At 41.8% G+C, this 17,820-nt stretch overlaps 1 protein-coding gene across 4 annotated transcripts in view; it reads right to left on the bottom strand.

Annotated features, from left to right (window-relative positions):
* The window catches only part of LOC106570129 (probable ATP-dependent RNA helicase ddx6), a 43,252-nt gene extending 26,235 nt beyond the window's left edge, over nucleotides 1-17,017 (bottom strand). The window contains exons 1-7 of one of the 4 annotated variants that reach the window (XM_014142164.2): nucleotides 16,824-17,017; nucleotides 15,496-15,694; nucleotides 14,724-15,002; nucleotides 10,593-10,656; nucleotides 10,372-10,476; nucleotides 9,991-10,120; nucleotides 2,126-2,272 (exon numbers count right to left, since the gene is read on the bottom strand). In XM_014142164.2, the coding sequence (XP_013997639.1) occupies nucleotides 2,126-2,272; nucleotides 9,991-10,120; nucleotides 10,372-10,476; nucleotides 10,593-10,656; nucleotides 14,724-14,911 (634 nt within the window). In that variant the 5' untranslated portion in view covers nucleotides 14,912-15,002; nucleotides 15,496-15,694; nucleotides 16,824-17,017. Of the gene's footprint in view, nucleotides 1-2,125; nucleotides 2,273-9,990; nucleotides 10,121-10,371; nucleotides 10,477-10,592; nucleotides 10,657-14,723; nucleotides 15,695-16,823 lie in introns of all 4 variants that reach the window. The other 3 variants (XM_014142163.2, XM_014142166.2, XM_014142165.2) reach the window with 3 other exon arrangements.
* Nucleotides 17,018-17,820: the final 803 nt, after the last annotated feature.

The following is a 17,820-nucleotide window of genomic DNA, read 5'->3' as shown; positions in this document are numbered from 1 at the left end:
TCTTGGTGGTTCCGAACTTCTCCATTTAAGAACGGAGGCCACTGTGTTTTTGGGGACCCCTTCAATGCTGTCTCGGAGCTCTACGGACAATTCCTTTGACCTCTTGGCTTGGCTTTTGCTCTGACATGCACCCTTATCTGTGGGACCTTACATAGACAGGTGTGTGCGCCTTTCCAAATCATGTACTATCAATTGAATGTACCACAGGTGGACTCTAATCAAGTTGTAGAAACATCAAGGATGATAAAATGTTAACAGGATGCACCTGAGCTCAATTTTGAGTCTCATGGGAAAGGGTCTGAATTCTTAAGTAAAAAGGGTATTTGTTTTTTTATATGTAATAAATTTGCAAACATTTCCAAAAACCTGTTTTCACTTTCTCATTATGGAGTATTGTGTAAATTGCTGAGGAAAATGATTTATTTAATTGATTTTAGAATAAGTCTAACATAACAAAATGTCGAAAAAGTAAAAGGATCTGAATACTTTCTAAAGGCACTGTATACAGTTGAAGTTGGAAGTTTACATAGACAAATACCATATAAACTCAGTTTCACAATTCCTGACATTTAATCCGAGTAAAGATTCCGTGTCTTAAGTCTGTTAGGATCACCACTTTATTTTAAGAATGTGAAATGTCAGAATAATAGTAGAGAGAATGATTTATTTCAGCTTTTATTTCTTCATCAAATTCCCAGTGGGTCAGAAGTTTACATACACTCAATTAGTATTTGGTAGCATTGCCTTTAAATTGTTTAACTTGGGTCAAACATTTTGGGTAGCCTTCCACAAGCATCCCACAATAAGTTGGGTGAATTTTGGCCCATTCCCCCTGACAGAGCTGGTGTAACTTAGGTTTGAAGGCCTTCTTGCTCGCACACACGCTTTTCAGTTCTGCCCACAAATTTTCTACAGGATGAGGTCAGGGCTATGTGATGGCCACTCCAAAACCTTGACTTTGTTGTCCTTAAGCTATTTTTCACAACTTTGGATGTTTGCTTGGGGACATTGTCCATTTGGAAGACCCATTTGCGACCAAGCTTTAACTTCCTGACTGATGTCTTGAGATGTTGCTTCAATATATCCACATTATTTTATTTCCTCATGATGCCATCTATTTTGTGAAGTGCACCAGTCCCTCCTGCTGGCAAAGCATCCCCACAACATGATGCTGCCACCCCCGTGCTTCACGGTTGGGATGGTTTTCTTCGGCTTGCAAGCATCCCCTTTATCCTCCAAACATAATGATGGTCATTATGGCCAAACAGTTCCATTTTTTGTTTCATCAGACCAGAGGACATTTCTCCAAAAAGTACGATCTTTGTCCCCATGTGCAGTTGCACACCGTAGTCTGGCTTTTTTAATGGTGGTTTTGGAGCAGTGGCTTCTTCCTTGCTGAGCAGCCTTTCAGGTTGTCGATATAGGACTCGTTTTACTGTAGATATAGCTACTTTTGTACCCGTTTCCTCCAGCATCTTCACAAGGTCCTTTGTTGTTCTGAGGTTGATTTGCACTTTCCGCACCAAAGCACGTTTAATCTCTAGAGACAGAACGCCTCTCCTTCATGAGCGGTATGACGGCTGCGTCGTCCCATGGTGTTTATACTTGCGTACTATTGTTTGAACAGATGAACGTGGTACTTTCAGGCGTTTGGAAATTGCTCCCAAGGATGAACCAGACATGATGTCAAGCAAAGAGGCACTGAGTTTGAAGGTAGGCCTTGAAATACATCCACAGGTACACCTCCAATTGACTCAAATGATGTCAATTAGCCTATCAGAAGCTTCTAAAGCCATGACATAATTTTCTGGAATTTTTCAACCTGTTTAAAGGCACAGTCAACTTAGTGTAAGTAAACTTCTGACCCACTGGAATTGTTATACAGTGAATTATAAGTGAAATAATCTGCCTGTAAACAATTGTTGGAAAAATTAAGTGTGTCATGCACGAAGTAGATGTCCTAACCGACTTGCCAAAACTATAGTTTGTTAACAAGAAATTTGTGGAGTGGTTGAAAAACGAGTTTTAATGACCAAAGTGTATGTAAACATCCGACTTCAACTGTGTACGTCGCAAAACGCCACTCTTGGTATGAAGTGACAATGTGATGCTGTTGGGTCTTTACCAGTCTCATCCAGGCGCATGATGTCATCTCGCAGGTTGGTGCCACCCGTGGTGGCCATGACTTTCACTCCGCCCAGGTGCTTGCTGATCTGGATACTGATCTGGCTCACCTGCAGGGCCAGCTCACGAGTTGGCACCATCACAATAGCTTGGGAGAGAGGATGAAGTGGATATGGGTAAGTATAAGAGGTATAGATAGCGAAAGTGCAAGACAGTGAGGTTTGACAGAGGGAGGGAAAAGTAGGAAGGGGGCACAGTAGGGCTGGGCGGTATACTGTATTTTACGATATACCGGTATTGATGCACGGGCCTGTTTGGGTTTTTACTTTACCTTCTATAAGTGGTATTTGTATGATTGGTTTGTTAAAATGACATGCTGTGTGCAATGTCCATTTTTATAGTTTACTTCATTACTTGAGTCATCCCTCTCTGTGCTCTCTCTCCATTCCTCTATCCAAACAGACCTAGCCCTGCCCCATCACTCAAGGAGCGCATTGTTGATCCTCAACCACTAGACACTTGCTTTCAGTCTGCATGGTCAATGCACCACATGCAACAATGTTGATGACAACAATGCCGTTCTCACTTTGCTTCTTAATGTAGATCCACTAGCGTTCTATAATTACACCATTAGTTTGTTTCTTACATCTGCAAACAGCTAGTTTGTCTTTTCTTAGCAAGTAGGGCCAAATCTTGTTAGCCGCTAATGTGAATCGCTAGCTAATTAAATGTACTGAGTCAGAGCAAATTTAATGAGCTATACAGCCTGATAATACCAGTGATGGTTTAGACCAAAATCAGCATGTTGTTTGTGCAACAGTATCTTATAAATCAGTGGTTCACAAACTTTTTATAGTCCAGTACCCCTTCAAAACATTCAACCGCCACACTCTAGCACCAGGGTCAGCGCACTCTTAAATGTTGTTTTTTGACATCATTGAAAGCCTGCCCCACACACACACACACTATACGATACATTTATTAAACATAAGAATGAGTTTGTCACAACCCAGCTTGTGGGAAGTGACAAAGAGCTCTTATAGGACCAGGACACAAATAATAATCAATAATTTTGCTCTTTAACCATCTTACATATAAAACTTTATTTGTTTATAAAAAATGGTGAATAACTCACCACAGGGTAATGAAGGGTGTGCTTGAAAGGATGCACATAACTCTGCAATGTTGGATTGTATTGGGGAGAGAGTATGCATTTCGTTTTCATGCTAGTGAGGGCCGAGAATCCACTCTCACATAGGTACGTGGTTGCAAATGGCATAAATGTCTTAACAGCACGATTTGCCAAGGCAGAATACTTTGAGCGCAGCCCTATCCAGAAATATGGCAGTGGCTTCTGATTAAATTCAATTTTCACAGAACCGCTTGTTGCAATTTCGATGAGGCTCTCTTGTTCAGATATCGGCAAGTGGACTGGAGGCAGGGCATGAAAGGGATAACGAATCCAGTTGTTTGTGTCGTCCGTTTCTGGAAAGTAACTGCGCACCCAGCTCACTCAGGTGCTTCGCTATATCACATTTGACATAGTCCGTAAGCTTGAGTTCATTTTCACACAAAATATCATACAATGAGACCTGTGTGTTGTCCTTGTTAATGCAGACAAAAAAAAATAAAAAAGAGCACCAATTTCTTAATCAGGGCCTCAATTTTGTCCCTCACATTGAATATATAGTCCCTGGAGAGTCCCTGTAATCCTAGATTCAGATCACTCAGGTGAGAAAAAACATCACCCAGATAGGGCAGTTGTGTGAGAAACTCGTCATCATGCAAGCGGTCAGACAAGTGAAAATTATGGTCAGTGAAGAACTTTAAGCTCATCTCTCAATTAAAGAAAATGTGTCAATACTTTGCCCCTTGATAACCAGCACTCTTCTCTGGGCTCCCGAGTGGCGCAGCCATCCAGAGCACTGCATCTCAGTGCTTGAGGCGTCACTACAGACAACCTGGTTCGATTCCAGGCTGTATCACAATCGGCCGTGATTGGGGGCCCCATAGGGCGGCGCACAATTGGCCCAGCGTCGTCCGGGTTTGGCCGGTGTAGTCTGTCATTGTAAATAACAATGTTAACTGACTTGCCTAGTTAAATAAAATATGTTGTAAAAGTGTTACATGGTCGCTGCCCGTATCATTGCATAGTGCAGAAAATACACGAGAGTTCAGGGGCCTTGCTTTTACAAAGTTAACCATTTTTCACTGTAGTGTCCAAAATGTCTTTCAAGCTGTCAGGCATTCCCTTGGCAGCAAGAGCTTCTCAGTGGATGCTGCAGTGTACCCAAGTGGCATCGAGAGCAACTGCCTGTCATGGCTTTCGCGCCATCAGTACAGATACCAACATAAGCAGGAGCTACGTTTGGCTACATACGGACCGTTAGTGGTATTCCCGCGAGAGAGTAACGGTTAATGTGATTGGATGTTAAATTATTTGACTAGGCTACCTGTATTTGACATTGTGGTGTTATTTCGCTGAACACTAGATGGTTAAATTCTATTTTTGGCAGTGAAACGAGGCTACTCGGGCGAGAAAAAATCCTCACCCAAATGTATAGCCCCATTGGAAAATATAAATGGACTGTTTGAAAATGTGAAGAGAAAAAAATATTTTTTAATATGAAATGTGAATCACATTTTAATTTACGTACCCCCGACGGCATTGCGCGTACCCCAGTTCAGGAATACCTGTTCTAAATCAAAGAAGAATACATGAAGCAAGAATATGTTAGCTACATGAAGTAGCTAAGAGAAAACATTCAGTGTAGCCAAAGATTATAGCATCCCCTAGGAAACAGACATTTTGGTTCCTACCCTGTCACAATAACTGTTCCCTGGCATTCCCATTTGTTGTCATGTCAAACACTGTATTCAAATTCCATTGTTATATTCTAACAATGGAATTTCAAAAATCTTCTATTTCCATGATTCCAAAGGTTTACCCAAGTGTTTTGCTCAAAAGTGAAATTGCAAATTCAAAAAAAAATGTATTTGTCACATGCGCCGAATACAACAGGTGCAGACCTTAAGATTTTATTTTTTTTAAAGTAAGAGAAGCACAAATAATTAAAGAGCAGCAGTAAATAACAATAGCGGGGCAATATACAGAGGATACCAGTACAGAGTCAGTGTGTGGGGGGAACCGGTGTCAAAGTAATATGTACATGTAGGTAGAGTTATTAAAGTGACTATGCATTCGAAGAGTTATTAAAGTGACTATGCATTCGTAGAGTTATTAAAGTGACTATGCATTTGTAGAGTTAAAGTGACTAGATAATAACAGAGCAGCCGCAGTTTAGAAGGGGAAGGGGGGCAACACAAATAGTCTGGGTAGCCATTTGATAGATGTTCAGGAATCTTACGGCTTTTGGGTAGAAGTTGTTTAGAAGCTTCTTGGACCTAGACTTGCCGCTCTGGTACCACTTGCCGTGCGGTAGCAGAGAGAACAGTCTATGACTATGGTCTATGAGAACAGTCTATGACTGGAGTCTTTGACAATTTTTAGGGCCTTCCTCTGACACCGCCTGGTATAGAGGTCCTGGATGGCAGGAAGCTTGGCCCCGGTGATGTACTGGGCCGTACGCACTACCCTCTGTAGTGCCTTGCGGTCGAGCAGTTGCCGTACCAGGCAGTGATGCAACCCGTCAGGATGCTCTCGATGGTGCAGCTGTAAAACCTTTTGATGATCTGAGGACCCATGCCAAATCTTTTCAGTCTCCTGAGGGGGAATAGGTTTTGTCGTGCCCTCTTCACCACTATCTTGGTGTGCTTGGACCATGTTAGTCTGTTGGTGATGTGGATGCAAAGGAACTTGAAGCTCTCAACCTGACTTCCTCCCTATAGGCCGTCTCATCGTTGTTGGTAATCAGGCCTACCACTGTTGTGTCATTGGCAAACTTAATGGTGTTGGATTCATGCCTGGCCGTGCAGTCATGAGTGAACAGGGAGTACAGGAAGGGACTGAGCATGCACCTGAGGGGCCCCCGTGTTGAGGATCAGTGTGGCGGATGTGTTGTTAGTCCAGGATCCAGTGCAGAGGGAAGTGTTTAGTCCCAGGGTCCTTAGCTTAGTGATGAGCTTTGAGGGCACTATGGTGTTGAATGCTGTGCTGTAGTCAATGAATAGCATTATCACATATGTGTTCCTTTTGTCCAGGTGTGAAAGGGAAATGTTGAGTGCAATAGAGATTGCATCATCTGTGGATCTGTTGGGGCGGTATGCAAATTGGAGTGGGTCTTAGGGTTTCTGGGATAATGGTGTTGATGTGAGGCATGACCAACCTTTCAACGCATTTCATGGCTACAGATGTGAGTGATACGGGTCGGTAGTCATTTAGGCATGTTACCTTAGTGTTCTTGGACACAGGGACTATGGTGGTCTGCTTGAAACATGTTGGTATTACAGACTCAGGGAGAGGTTGAAAATGTTAGTGAAGACACTTGCCAGTTGGTCAGCGCATGCTCGGAGTACACGTCCTGGTAAGCCGTCTGGCCCTGCGGCCTTGTGAATGTTCACCTGTTTGAAGGTCTTACTCACATCGTCTGCAGAGAGCGTGATCACACAGTCATCCGGAACAGCTGATGCTCTCATGCATGTTTCAGTGTTTCTAAAAGTAATTTAGCTCGTCTGGTAGGCTCGTGTCACTGGGCAGCTCTCGATGACGTCGTCCCCACAGTGACTGTACGTACATACCCCAACCAGAAGCCATGATTACAGGCAACATTCGCACTGAGCTAAAGGGTAGAGCTGCCGCTTTCAAAGAGCGGGACTGTAGAGTGCATTATCCTCATGATTCCTGTAATGAAAGTGTTTGCCCTGACACTCTCGCCGTTTTTCTGCGGCCTGCTACTGTGATGAGCGAGCCACTCTCCCAGTCTCTCCCACTTCGCTCCAGGGGAAAAAAATTCAATAAAAAATGCACCCTGGATTGCATACATTTCTAAATCCAAATTTTGGGAAAAATTGTTGTCCTCTGTAAAACTAGTTGTCACAACTGGAGAGGTTCTCAGATTTCTGTATGTAGATGTTTTATTTCTCAACTGAATTTTGATCTCTATAGCAAAATATTTTATATGGTTTGAGATACGGAGAGCGTTGGCCATTACGAGTGCATGGGCCTCATTGGGTAGTAGGCTACGACAGCTAAGTTTATTTAGGCCATTACATTTACAGTCAGATTAATATGGCTATTACCAGTGGGTATTACGTTTAAGTTAGCAATCTAGCTAATGTGTTTTGAGTTTCCACTTAAGTGGTGAATTACATGCTGACCAGACAGCTCGCATGCGATCAGGACACGCAGGTTGAAATATCAAAATTAACTCTGAACCAATGATATTAATTTGGGGACAGGTCAAAAAGCAAACATTTATGGCAATTTAGCTAGCTAGCTTACTGTTGCTAGATGATTTGTCCTGGAATATAAACATTGGGTTGTTAATTTACCTGAAATGCACAAGGTCCTCTACTCTGACAATTAATCCAAAGATAAAAGGGTAAATGGAGTTAGTTTCTAGTAATCTCTCCTCCTTCAGTGCTCTTCTTTGGACTTTCTATGGCGGTTGGCAACCAACTTTAAAAGGTGCATACCACCAACTGGACTGGAGTGTGGACCTCAGTTCATCTTTCAATCACCACGTGGGTATATGCTCCTAAAAACCAGTGAGGAGATGGGAGAGGCAGGACTTGCAGCGTGTTAAGCGTCACAAATAAAATCAAGTTCAGTGCCTAGCTACGCAGACGCTCATGAGCAGTGCAATGATTGAATAACATGTGTAAATGTAATTTTGCAACGCTCACGCATGCGAGCGGTGTGGTCAGCATGTTAGCCCCAAACAGCCTATATTAGTGCACATAAACATGTAGGCAAATTAATATCTACTGAACAAAAAACTAATCTGGAGTACTATTTTAACAGTAAAACAGCCTAATTGTCAACAGAAAATTCATGACTATCACTGGATTAGGTTGTACATCAATATCTTGAATCATGCATTCCTGCTTAAACAGGAACACATGATGAAAACGTATAACTTAAATACCATCTCAGTAGTCTATAGCACTTCAATAAAGCACTGCGAAAGACAACCCAAAAATGATATTGCGGGATCAAAGATTGGTGCGACCAAATCATGGCCCACTGCCACCAAATGAAAAAGTTAATGGCACCAGTAGGGCTGTTGCAGTGACTGTATTACTTCCACACTGGCAGTCATGACGGCAATAAAATTCCATGTGAGTCACGGTTATCTCTTCTTACACACACTGGACATGCATTGGTAAAACAACTTGCTAACGATCATCAGGTCGCTAATGGCCTGGTAGTCAGAGCTCTATTGTCCCTCTAACCCAGCTGCGTGGTATGAAATAACCGTAGTAGCCTACCCGGGAGGCTTGAAAAACGAACCGGAGGGAAAGCGACCTCTAATCGCTATTCGAGTGCATACGGATTACTTATTTTTTTCCCCTGCCAATTTGATAATGGGCCATTCTAAATCTAAACCAATTTGACATATTAGTAAAGATTAAATTAAGAATAGTCAGATGGGTGAAAATATGATCATTTGATGAGAGAACAGTGTTTGCAGCCTGAGGCAAGGAATAGAGCGCATGGTTTTGTTGTCGACTTTCTCAAATCAATAGTCTACGCAGGGTAAGACACCCAACTTTTTGGTTGTTGCCTTTTTACACACCCCCCCGCCCCCACAAAAAAAGGTCTAACACCATTGGAGAAAAAGGTGACTGAAAATTGTGTTGTATGATGCAAGGAACCACTTCAGGAAAGGCACTTAACACCCCCCCAAAGTAAAATACTGCATTGATAGGCTACTGTATAAAACACATGGTCCGTCAAACCTTCATCTGGAGCTACTGGGTGTGCTGGTTTTTGATCCATCCCTGCTCAAACAAAACAGTCAGCTTATCTGTTGAACAGCTGACTTTTTACATTGTGGTGTGTTCCAGCAGGGCTGGAGCAAAGGCCTGCACACCCAGTAGCTCTCCTGGAGGATGGTTGGACCTGTCAATGCAGGTCTACAATATAAAAAAATTCTGACAACAAAAATAGATTCAAGTTGTCCGTATGGACAAATAAATAAAATCTCACGCAAAAACCACTATCAAAGCTGCCAAATAACTACTGAATGGGAAAAATCCTTTCCATTTTATTCAGCTAAGTTCAATTATATTCTTACTATAAAATCATAATATAAAACAATGGCACAGGACGACACTATCTTGTCTGCTTAATGAACAAGCATATTGCAGGGATGGGCAACTTTGATTGGGGGTCACAAAAAGAAAATGGAACTGAGGGGCCAGAGTTGCACATGCGTCTGCGTACCCACATCCGTACATAAAATACATTTTCTGCAATTAGAATAAATGTTGCCATTTTAAAGCAAGTTCGCTGCAATTCTACACATTTTGCCATGGGGCAGAGAAAAGGCTAAAGTTTTATAACTAAATTCAAGCTATTCTGTGAAATCGGTCCACAGGTCTACAAAAGGGGGGCTGCAGTTGCCCATCCCTGGCCTATGGCATGGCGCATAGCCAGATAACATACAGTAGGCCAACTCATTCTGTTCTTCTGAAATACATTTTCTTTATATCATGTTTCTTTAGACCCGCCTAAAATAATGGATGTATAAGGCACGCATCAACGGCTTGTATGCGGAGGCCAGGAGATGCTAAACGTGTTTATGTTAATTAACAGTCCATTACTGTGAGACCGGTTGTCTTTATGTCCGCCACAGCCCTAGGCACCAGGGGAAAATGTTATCTCTAATACTCAGGGATCCAGGCTAAGTAGAGTAAAAAAAGAAAAAGAGGGAAAGAGTAATGTGAAGCGCCTCATCTCACCCTGTATATAGTCCTTCTTCAGGTCTATTCTCTCCAGCATGGGGATGAGGTAGGCCCCACTCTTCCCTGTTCCATTCTTGGCTCGGGCCAGGATGTCTCGTCCTGACAGGGCTATGGGAATGCTCTCCTCCTGAAAGTGACAAACTCTGGTTTAACCTATTGTAGCACAGAAATGTATGTAGTACACAAAAACGGGGACCCGTTATGGCTCGTGAGCACCACTCAAAACTATTGGCTGAAATGATACAAATGTTCAGGCGCATCACATTAAAGTAGCGATATAGGTTATAGGCATCAGAAACAGGAGCAAATTTACAGCAAGGGAATCCCACAGATTCAAAGGTGATTGGTGGGCAGAGAAGCTCCCAGTGAGTGTCGTACCTGGATAGGGGAGGGCTTCTCCCAGCCCATCTCAAAGATGCCCATCAGGAGCTCCCGTTTCAGACAGTAGTCCTCAAACTCATTTCCCTTAGTGGATGTTACATCCTGGGACACAGCAAAGAAGAGATTACACATCAGAAGTACCAGATTTGATTAAAATTACACTGGGAAAATCCTGTGAGTTAGTGAAACAAAGCATGCTGCATTGTACCATGACTTACAGAGGTTCTGACTCTAGTGTCTTTGGGAGGGAGCTGTAGGCTCTTTTTCCAGTCATCTCCAAACCTGATGAAGGGCACCAATGAGAAGAGTGCAATTAACCAGTTAAATGTAACCGAAAATGTCATCTATGTAATCCCCAAATGTTTTATTATGAGAGGGCTAAACAATAACTAGCAATGCTGCATACTCAAACGGTTACAATCTCACCTTTCAGGTAAAAAAAAGTCGTCACTTGAGGACACAAGCTACAGTACAAAGATAAAATATTTCATTTTTATGTATTTCCTATTCAAAACTGTATGAATAAGGCTTGAAATTACATGTTTCTAAATATAGTATTATCAAATTATCAAACCACCATTTTATGAGATTTCACCTTCCTTAAACAGTCGAGTCCATAAATATTTGGACATTTTTTTAGCTGTTATTTAGCACACTATTATTTAGCTGTCTACCACTGCATATTGGAGTTGAAATTAAATAATTAAGAGTTGAAAGTGCAGACTTTCAGCTTTCATTTGAGGGTACTTACATCCAAAATCGGGTGAACGGTGTAGGAATTACAGCACTTTTTATATGACCAAAAATAATTGGACAATTGGCTGCTCCATGGCCAGGTGTGTTATTCCCTCATTAGTTCATTTACAAGTAAGCAGATAAAAAAAAGGTATCGAGTTGATTTCAAGTATGGCATCTGCAATCTGTTGCCGTTTACCCTCAATATGAAGTCCAAAGAGCCCTCACTGCCAGTGACGCAAGCCATCATTAGGCTGACATCAAAACAAACCCATCAGAGAGACAGCAAAAACATTGGGCGTGGCAAAGTCAACTATTTGTTACAATCTTAAAAAGAAAGAACGCACTGGTGAGCTCAGGAACATCAAAAGGTCCAGAAGATGACAGAATAATTATTTCCCTGGTGAAGAAAAACCCCTTCACAACAGTTGGCCAGATCAAGAACACCCTCCAGGAGATAGGCGTACCTGTGTCAGTCAACAATCAAGAGAAGACTTCACCAGAGTAAATACAGAAGGTTTACCAAAAGATGTAAACCATTGGTAAGCCTCAAAAAAGAGACCAGATTAGAGTTTGCCAAAAAACATTAAAAAATAAAATAAATACAGTGAGGAAAAACAGTATTTGATCCCCTGCTGATTTTGTACGTTTGCCCACTGACAAAGAAATGATCAGTCTATAATTTTAATGGTAGGTTTATTTGAACAGTGAGAGACAGAATAACAACAAAAAAATCCAGCAAAATATGTCAAAAATGTTATAAATTGATTTGCATTTTAATGAGGGAAAGAAGTATTTGGCCCGTCTGCAAAACATGACTTGGTACTTGCTGGCAAAACCCTTGTTGGCAATCACAGAGGCCAGATGTTTCTTGTAGTTGGCCACCAGGTTTGCACACATCTCAGGAGGGATTTTGTCCCTCTCCTCTTTGCAGATCTTCTTCAAGTTAAGGTTTCGAGGCTGACGTTTGGCAACTCGAACCTTCAGCTCCCTCCACACATTTCTATGGGATTAAGGTCTGGAGACTGGATAGGCCACTCCAGGACCTTAATGTGCTTCTTCTTGAGCCACTCCTTTGTTGCCTTGGCTGTGTGTTTTGGGTCATTGTCATGCTGGAATACCCATCCACGACCCATTTTCAATGCCCTGGCTGAGGGAAGGAGGTTCTCACCCAAGATTTGACGGTACATGGCCCCATCCATCGTCCCTTTGATGCGGTGAAGTTGTCCTGTCCCCTTAGCAGAAAAACACCCCCAAAGCATAATGTTTCCACCTCCATGTTTGATGGTGGGGAGGGTGTTCTTGGGGTCATAGGCAGCATTCCACCTCCTCCAAATACGGCGAGTTGAGTTGATGCCAAAGAACTCCATTTTGGTCTCATCTGACCACAACACTTTCACCCAGTTGTCCTCTGAATCATTCAGATGTTCATTGGCAAACTTCAGACGGGCATGTATATGTGCTTCCTTGAGCAGGGGGACCTTGCGGGCGCTGCAGGATTTCAGTCCTTCATGGCGTAGTGTGTTACCAATTGTTTTCTTGGTGACTATGATCCCAGCTGCCTTGAGATCATTGACAAGATCCTCCCGTGTAGTTCCGGGCTGATTCCTCACCGTTCTCATGATCATTGCAACTCCACGAGGTGAGATCTTGCATGGAGGCCCAGGCCGAGGGAGATTGACAGTTCTTTTGTGTTTCTTCCATTTGCGAATAATCGCACCAACTGTTGTCACCTTCTCACCAAGCTGCTTGGCGATGGTCTTGTAGCCCATTCCAGCCTTGTGTAGGTCTACAATCTTGTCCCTGACATCCTTGGAGAGCTCTTTGGTCTTGGCCATGGTGGAGAGTTTGGAATCTGATTGATTGCTTCTGTGGACAGGTTAAGAGTGTGCTCCTAATCTCAGCTCGTTACCTGTATAAAAGACACCTGGGAGCCAGAAATCTTTCTGATTGAGAGGGGGTCAAATACTTATTTCCCTCATTAAAATGCAAATCAATTTATAACATTTTTGACATGCGTTTTTCTGGATTTTTTTCTTGGTATTCTGTCTCTCACTGTTCAAATAAACCTACCATTAAAATTATAGACTGATCATTTCTTTGTCAGTGGGCAAACGTACAAAATCAGCAGAGGATCAAATACTTTTTTCCCCTCACTGTACATGTACATTTCTGGAACAACATCCTATGGACAAAGATCAATTTGTACCAGAATGATGGGAAGAGAAGAGTATGGAGAAGGGAAGGTACTGCCCATGATCCGAAGCGTACCACCTCATCTGTGATGCATGGTGGAGGTACTGGTATGGCGTGGTCATGTATGACTGCCAATGGAATTGGTTCCCTTGTATTTATTGACGTGACTGCTGACAAAAGCAACAGGATAAATTCTGAAGTGTTCAGGGCTATATTATCTGCTCAGATTCAGCCAAATGCTTCATAACTCATTGGACGGCGCTTCACAGTGCAGATGGACAACGACCCGAAGCATTCTGCGAAAGCAACCCAATACTTTAAGGCAAAGAAGTGGTATGTTCTGTAATGGCCAAGTCAATCACCTGAATCCAATTTAGCATACATTTCACTTGCTGAAGGCAAAACGCCCCAAGAACAAGCAGGAACTGAAGACAGCTGCAGTAAAGGCCTGGCAGAGCATCACCAGGGAAGAAACACAGCATCTAGTAATGTCTATGGGTTCCAGACTTCAGGCAATCATTGAATACAAAGGATTTGCAACCAAGTATTAAAACTCACAATTTAATTTATGATTGTTCGTTTGACCAATTACTTTTGAGCCCCTAAAATTGGGGGGCTATGTATATAAAAAAAAGTACTTCCTACACAGTTCATACAATAATTGACAAAACCCTTCAATTAAAGATGAAAGTCTACACTTAAAGCACATCTTGATTGTTTCCTTTCAAATCCATTGTGGCGGCGTACAGAGCCAAAATTATGCAAATTGTGTCACTGTCCAAATACTTATGGACCTGACTAACTGTAAAATAAATATTTGTATGTTTAGTGGAGAATGTGTATATTTTCTAAAGGTCCCTCTTTGATCAGAATGTCTTCCCCCATCGCTGTGAACATCTCAGAGCTCTAAAATCTGAATTATTTTAGATGAATGGCTACAAATCGATCTCTGAATGGGCTACCGTGATGAAACCACTCCCTCCTGCTGCGCTACGACGTAATGATTGCCGGCATGTGTGATGTAGGGTTCAACCAGAAGTTGAGGGACAGTCAGAAGAGTGAATGAAATGGTAGAAGAGACATCCCAGCTTCAAGTGGTTTCAGATTTCACATCCTATGTCACACATGCTCAGAAAACAACAGTCTCTGTGGGAACCAAGGCTATCGCTCAACACAAGCCATTTTGATCCATGGTATCCACAGAGCGATTTATAAGCGAAAATGTTGGCCGGAACCAGTACCAGAACCATGCAGGTCTTCTAAGAGGGTATTAAGAAAACACCTGAACACACACACTGCTGATTTAAAAAAAATAAACTCTACTGGGTAATCACTTTTAAAACATGGTATGAAAGTAAAATATACTATACGAGCAGCACACAATTGGGGTGAAACAGGTGTGTAAGAGAAATGTATACCTAATGCCAGTTCCCTCCAGGGCAGCACCTGCTTTCTGGGGTGCACCTACAGCCTTGCTTAACAGAGAGCCCAGGACGAGGGGTCCTGATTGAGGAGAGGCCGGTTTAGGCACCCCCCTAAGCTGCCCGTTCTGCTTGTTCAGTCCCATGCCGATAGGGCCTAGGTTCTCCGTTGTTGCGGATGCCATGTCTTTCGTTTTTACTCTCAAAGATTTACGTCTTACCCTCCCTTAGTTTTTTTTCTTCCTTTTCTTAAAAAGCCTCTTCGAATGTAGGAGTCTAAAAAAGCATTAAACAATATTCTCCATTATTTTAGTCCAAAGCTTTTACAACAGAAGTATATTTGTAGTTCTTACATATACACACACGTGCAGTTTAGTCCCCTTCAGAGTTTACTGACGTATGAAAAGTCTTAATACAAGAGCTCTTCCAAATGAAGAGCTATATGCATTCAAATGCATAAATATTTTATACCTGCACACAATATTAAAAAAATGGTATGTAAACAAGTATCAAAGAGTTTAAGTTCTGCAATAGAACTAAGACAATTTGAACTGAGGGAATAGTATCAGTAATATAATCTTTGTTCAAAATGTAATCTCTTTTTTTGATTAAACATTTCCTTGCTTTGCGTCGAGTCCCTTTGAATTGCGCAACATCGATGTCCTTGTAAATGGATTTTCAAACCTTTGTACAAATATTTCTCCAAAATAATATGGTCCTTATTGTTCAATATTTGTTTTCCACTCTGTGTATATACATGTCCACCCACATGTGAAAGTTTCCTGGTGTTGAAAATCAAATAAAAGGGTAATTGTAGTCCAAAAAGCAAAACAGCTTTAAGTTCCCCTCTGTCTGTCCTGTTTGTTTCAGCTGGGTCTCCCTCCTCTCTTGTTGACACCACAGGTCTTCTGTCAAAGTGTGTAGCTTTGTGTGCGAGTCGGGCGGTATTCAACTCAAGCCTGTGTTACCTGACAGGAAGAAGAAACAATTGATTTAGTAGTCAGGATGAACACTATATAGGCCAAGCCCTAGACTTTGCTTTAAAACGTAATACAATGTGGAATAGATGCCCAAACATTTTGTTGAAGTCCCCAACTACATAATGTAAAAGATGTATTTGGCAGGCAGGCACAAGGCTCAATCATTTTTCTAGTGTTGGCTTGGTGGATCAGTCTGTAGTGTATTCCTGTCAACTCGTGTAGGGCATGACCACAGATGACAAAAGAGTTGCCTACACCACAAGCGCATACAGTTAGGGACCAAATCATAGACGAGCGCAACTTGAGGCTATAATGTCAACAGAATGTGGGACCCATGGAAACGTTACAACGTGCAAAGTTTGAAATTACTTTGAAGAAACTAGAAGCATCTGGATTTAAATGAAAGTCCAAATGTATGGACAACTTAATAACAAAAAGTAACTGGCATAACGTTAGCTACGAAAATGAATAGTTAGATGCGACCTACCTAGCTAGCCAAATAACGTTAGTGGCTATGCTGGGGTAGCACTGACATTCAATGCAAGTTAGCTAATTTTATAGCTAGATAACTGATCGAACAACAGGGGTGCCCTTCTAGGCCAAATAAAGATAGGAAGTCAGTTAATCTTCCAGTCAGTAAGTTAGTTAGCTTCGAGCGCGATTTGATTTTGTGCGACAAAGGCCATTCATATTGCCAACTTTAGAGGAAGATATTTAGTTAGCCAGTTAACTTTGCCATCTAGCTAGCGTTAGCTAGCTACTGACGTTACGTTAGCCACGCCAGCTTTGACGAAAACATGCAAGTTGGCTAACGTAGCTACATTAGCTAGCAAGCTACATAACAGTACTGTAAATACTAATTTATTTAGCTAGCATTACATCACAGATGAAAGTGGTTATATATGATTTATACATATATATATACATGCCAGGTTAACGTTATATTTAATTGCCGTTAGCCAGCCAGCCAGCTATCTAGCCAGTTTCGTCAACTTGGATGGCTACCTGGCAGCCGTTTTCAATGTCTGACAGGATTAGCTAGCTGCCAAGCGAAAGTCGACTAATTTGAAATATTTATAGCTAATGAAAATTGAACATAAACGACCAAAACGCTCACCCTTCTCTCCCTCTGATGTTATATATCACAACTTTTTGGCGGCAGATCAACACTTTACCGTTAGATTAAATTCACTCCAAATAAAACGCCTCTATTGTGTTTGTTCTTGCTAATTCAACATGGTCGCATTCTTCTTCGTCCTCTCCGATTTAAATCACATGCCGCTGAAAAACGATGCTGCCATCTACAATTGCAATACGATACCTACACAACATCATATCCACACAGATATTATATATGGAATAATCGGAATATATTGTATAAAAATACTTCTTTGTTTTTAGAATATTGGTTCCGAAATAATATCCTATTGGTGAGCCAACTGGTAAATGCAGAGGGTCTTATCACTTTACAAGGTCCCTGTAACACCTAAAGATTTTGCAATTGTTTTAGATGCAATTGTTCTAGTATTGCTAGAAGTATCGTGTATAAACACCGACAAAAATATATAAACGCAACATGTAAAGTTTTGGTCCCATGTTTCATAAACTGAAATAAAAGATCCCAGAAATATTCCATAAACACAAATAGCTTATTTCTCTCAAATGTAGTGCACAAATGTGTTTACATCCCTGTTACTGAGCATTTCTCGTTTGCCAAGATAATCCATCCGCCTGACAGTTGTGGCATATCAAGAAGCTGACTAAACATCATGATCATTACACAGGTGCACCTTCTGCTACCGACAATAAAAGGCCACTCTAAAATGTGCAATTTTGTCACACAGCACAATACCACAGATGTCTTACATTTTGAGGGAGCACACAATTGGCATGCTGACTGCAGGAATGTCCACCAGATCTGTTGCCAGATATTGAATGTTCATTTCTCTACCATAAGCCGCCTCCAACGTTATTTTAGAGAATTTGTCAGTGTGTCCAACCGGCCTCACAACCGCAGACCACGTGTACCCATGCCAGCCCAGGACCTCCACATCCGGCTTCTTCACCTGCGGGATCGTCTGAGACCAGCCACCCGAACAGCTGATGAAACTGTG

This window comes from Salmo salar, chromosome ssa14, assembly GCF_905237065.1.
Source record: "Salmo salar chromosome ssa14, Ssal_v3.1, whole genome shotgun sequence".
Classification (NCBI taxonomy): Eukaryota; Metazoa; Chordata; class Actinopteri; order Salmoniformes; family Salmonidae; genus Salmo; species Salmo salar.
Note: the sequence above shows the minus strand (reverse complement) of the source record. Positions and strands in the feature narration are given on the sequence as shown.